Raw genomic sequence first — 3,978 nt, forward strand, 5'->3', positions numbered from 1 at the left:
AAATACAACAAGAAGTTGTAACTTAAATAACTGAACTACTGGTGAATCTGGGTTTGAAAGTTCTTATTCAAGCCAACCAGACTGTGTTGAATCATAAAAATGCGCCATTTGTGACTCTGTGATTGCAAATGAGACCAGACCAGATTTACAGTGTAACTCACACCCTTGCTGTCTCTAGGTTCTCATTCAGTGTGTCTGGACTCTGAGTGACAAGTTAGTTCCAATCAGCTGCACCTAGCCCCTCTGATCTCTGGGGACCACCTAGGAACCAAGGGGATTTATTTTCTGCCAGTCTTCTTTAAGTTTTATACAAAAAATACACGGCCAGGTCTCAGACTAAAAAACCAGTTTATCTGACCTCTTCATCCAGACCATATGACTTACAGACTGTTGCCTTTCTAACCACATATATATTTACAGGAGACAGGGGGGACAACAGAATGGCAGTTCAAGATTAGCTTTCACCAAAATACAATCAAAACCAGGAGCCAGATATCCCAAAGTACTGTGATAGTCATAACTGCCTCCATTACATGGCATGGGAAAGCAAATGCCTGAATTGTATTTTTTGTCCTCCCTATTCATTCTCTTCCCATTTAGTGTCAGAATTCAGACCTGTACTCAATTGGCATTGATATTAATTATTGCTCATGTGAGGGAAAAAGAATATTTCATTCAAATACCTAACTTCTTCTCATGTTAATGTGTTTGTATTTGCAAGGTCTTTATTGTGTCTAAGTGAGATCAAGGCTTTATTTAATTAGCAGTGTTTATGTATCAAAACCCACATATTAATACACATTTTTATTCACACACAGACACATTCTAATGACATGTATCCATAAGAAATAAAAGCGAGGAGAAATTAACATTTTTCCTGAAAGAACATAGGTAGAAAAAGCTTAATGGAAGCTTAGAAGTATAAATCATACTATAGGAGACAAGATGGCAGTAGTATTCAGCAGGTCCCTGACCAATCATTGAAAATATTACTTTATTTCAGCATATTCTTCCACTCCTAGAATATTAAGAAAACAAGAGCTTCTGTAACTCCTTATTTTGGATTCTCATTATGCATCCTATAGAATTTTACTTGTAAAGACAATAAATAATCCAACACATATATAAAAATTCTAATGTCCATCTGAAAAAAAGAACAAAGTAGCAAAACAAAACAAAACAAATACTATGAAGTCATAAAGCAGAAAATGAAAGTGTTGCAAAAGTATGCACAGGGGGGAAAACCTTAAAAACCAACAAATGATGAAAGAAAACTTCTCCTACAGAATAATTAAATGTCAAGATTTTGAAGAAATGGGAGTCTACAAATAACTTCAAAGCAACCAGCATAGCACTCAGAATTTATACACAGGAAAGAAGGAACATTAGAGCTTGTCCTTATCATGGATGCTTTTGGCTTGATACAAATTGGCCTCATACTGTCAAGCACCACGCTCATCTCCAGTCTTCAGTGCAACCACCTCCCTCTGCAGCAAAGAAAAGTGATCGAGAGCAGCCTGCGACTCCTGGATAAAATGGGAAAAGAGTTTCCCCAGCAATGTCTAAGAGAGAAAATGTCCTTCAGATTTCCTACCCAGGTTCTGCAGCCCAGGCAGAAGGAGACTGTTGGAGTTGCCATTGAAGAGATCTTCCAACATATCTTCTATATCTTCAGCAAAAATCTGACTCTAGCTGCTTGGGATCAAACAGTACTGGATCAGTTCCAAAATGCACTTTATCTGCAAACAGAGCAGTTGGAGGCTTGTGTAATCAAAAAGCACACCCAGCACTGTCATAGTAAAGAAGTCAGCAGGCTGAAATTGAAAAAGTACTTCCAAAAAATAGACTGTTTTCTTGAAGATAAACAACACAACCTGTGCTCTTGGGAGATCAGCCGCGCAGAAATGAGGAGATGTCTCCAACTGATTGATAAGGTGATAAGGAAGCTTAAAAACTAAGGTACAAAGATTTTAACCTCACATAATTTATAATATTATTAATCAAATATTATAAATAATATTTACTATTTGTTCTAGGATCTCTCTTGTGGCAGTGCTCTACTTAATTTTTATTGTATTTAAATTATGCTTAAATTAATTATAAATTAATTTTGCAAATGTAATGCATTATTCAATGTAATGTAGTTTATTTCTTTGATAAGTAAGCTGTCTACTCTACCTATAAATTAATCCATAAGAATTTTCAGTGAGTTACTCCCTAGGAAGATATTGCAGCCTTTGACAGATAGTGACATCTTAAGGTGTTTTCTGCTGAGAAAACATACAGCTACCTTCCATCTCTATTTCACCTGCATGTAGAGAAAACATACAGCTACCTTCCATCTCTATTTAACCTGCATGCAGACTACATCAAAGATAAAGTAGTACACTGCTTATTTAAGTGAGCCTGACTTAGGTTGAGAATATGCATTTTTCTTTGAGAGTTTGTATCCTCTTTTCAGAGCAAGTAAATTTTTACATTTGAGTAATTCTAGCCTTTGCTTTGTTCAAAGATATAAAGTAATTCTAGAAAGATTTGTCTACACAGTACATTTTTTGCAGTAGTTATGGCTTTTGAAGTAACTTCCCAGTTGGACAGTGTTACTTTTAATTGAAATATATTGCCTCTAACTGTTTGAGGGGCAAGGGTTTTATTCCTTCCTGCAGTGTTTCCAATTCACTTCAATTTTTTTCATAAGGTTATTTGAAGTAACTTTTCTATGTCAAAGTACCCACATCTGTCTGAGGCACATTCTACTTGCTCATGGGCATATTCATCCTGGCTACTGCAACCTCCAACACCACTGCCCAGTGCGGTGCTTTATTGCTGCCTGAAATATACCTCTTTCCCTTTGCTCACAAATTGAACCATATCGATGTATAGCCCTCCAATTAATTCCCCCTCCAAACCACACAGCCTTCAGTAATAATTACAATATAGTCAAATTCCTTAAAAGGGCTTGCAATAAAACTGGGCCTGGATTTACCCTTGGGAAACTGTCCCTGGGTAACTCCATTTCAAAGTGTGCTTTTCCTAATCACCTGCTGTGAGGGGAACAGAGGCATATCAAGTCTCTTCTACCCAAAGAATAGAGTTTAAAATTTGGTAAAACCCTAAAAACTTTATAAAAAACCCAAACAAACATCTGTCTGTGGCCATCCTGTTGTACATTTGGCACAGGCTTCTGGATCTGGCATAATTATGTGGAGGAGTGAGCATGTCTGTGGATCCCAAAAGAGGGTGGTGTTAGTCCTGGAGGGCTGAAATTGCCAGAGGTTGGTTTAAGCATCAGGTAAAGAACAACTTTAAAGCTTTTTCTGATCTCCAACCATTCCAAAAAGTATTGAAAGGGAAGATAATAAAATTTTATCTAAGCAAAAAACTGACTGGAATGAACAGCAGTGATGGTGCACAGGGTCTCAGGTGTCATATCTATGACACAGGTCTCTTTTGCAGGGTGTCCATACTCTCCTCTCTACCACTCATGGATGAAAGGTAAAGAAGAGATGGCAGACATGGCTCTCATGGATAAAGCTGAAATACCAGAAATAAAAACAGCTAGCAACTTCACCATGATCCAGAACAACAAAAAAGACCAAAACACCAAAGTAAATTATCAGAGTAATTTTTCCACCTGGTGACACCCTGCCACAAATGTTACAACACAATTTGTATTTCTTTGCTTCATAACTAACAGCACTTGAAATGGACCCACCCTGGGACTGTTTCAAATCTCATTTCTGTTGCTTGTTTGTTCTTTGTACTTCTTTAAACCTGTACAATAAAATTACATTCAGCTTGCTGACACTTCTGGTTCTGATGTCCTTGGGTGGCTATTGTAATGTAGAAAACTGTTATTGAAATGGAAATTTCAACTTACTGTTATTTACTTTTGGAAATAGCATGAAATATTTTTCAGCTGCTCTCTTGCAAGGGATTCCAGTTTTTATTGCCTAACTTGTCTGCAATGGGAATATG

The 3,978-nt window shown here is 37.0% G+C and overlaps 1 protein-coding gene across 1 annotated transcript; it reads left to right on the forward strand.

Annotated features, from left to right (window-relative positions):
* The first annotated feature begins 1,370 nt into the window (after positions 1 to 1,370).
* LOC103819513 (interferon kappa-like) lies at positions 1,371 to 3,604 on the forward strand. The gene is made up of 2 exons (XM_009094032.4): positions 1,371 to 1,959; positions 3,457 to 3,604. The coding sequence occupies exon 1, from the start codon at positions 1,404 to 1,406 to the stop codon at positions 1,956 to 1,958; it is 555 nt and encodes a 184-aa protein (XP_009092280.1). The 5' UTR covers positions 1,371 to 1,403; the 3' UTR covers position 1,959; positions 3,457 to 3,604.
* The last annotated feature ends 374 nt before the right edge of the window (positions 3,605 to 3,978 follow it).

The sequence above is a fragment of the Serinus canaria genome, chromosome Z, assembly GCF_022539315.1.
Source record: "Serinus canaria isolate serCan28SL12 chromosome Z, serCan2020, whole genome shotgun sequence".
Taxonomy (NCBI): domain Eukaryota; kingdom Metazoa; phylum Chordata; class Aves; order Passeriformes; family Fringillidae; genus Serinus; species Serinus canaria.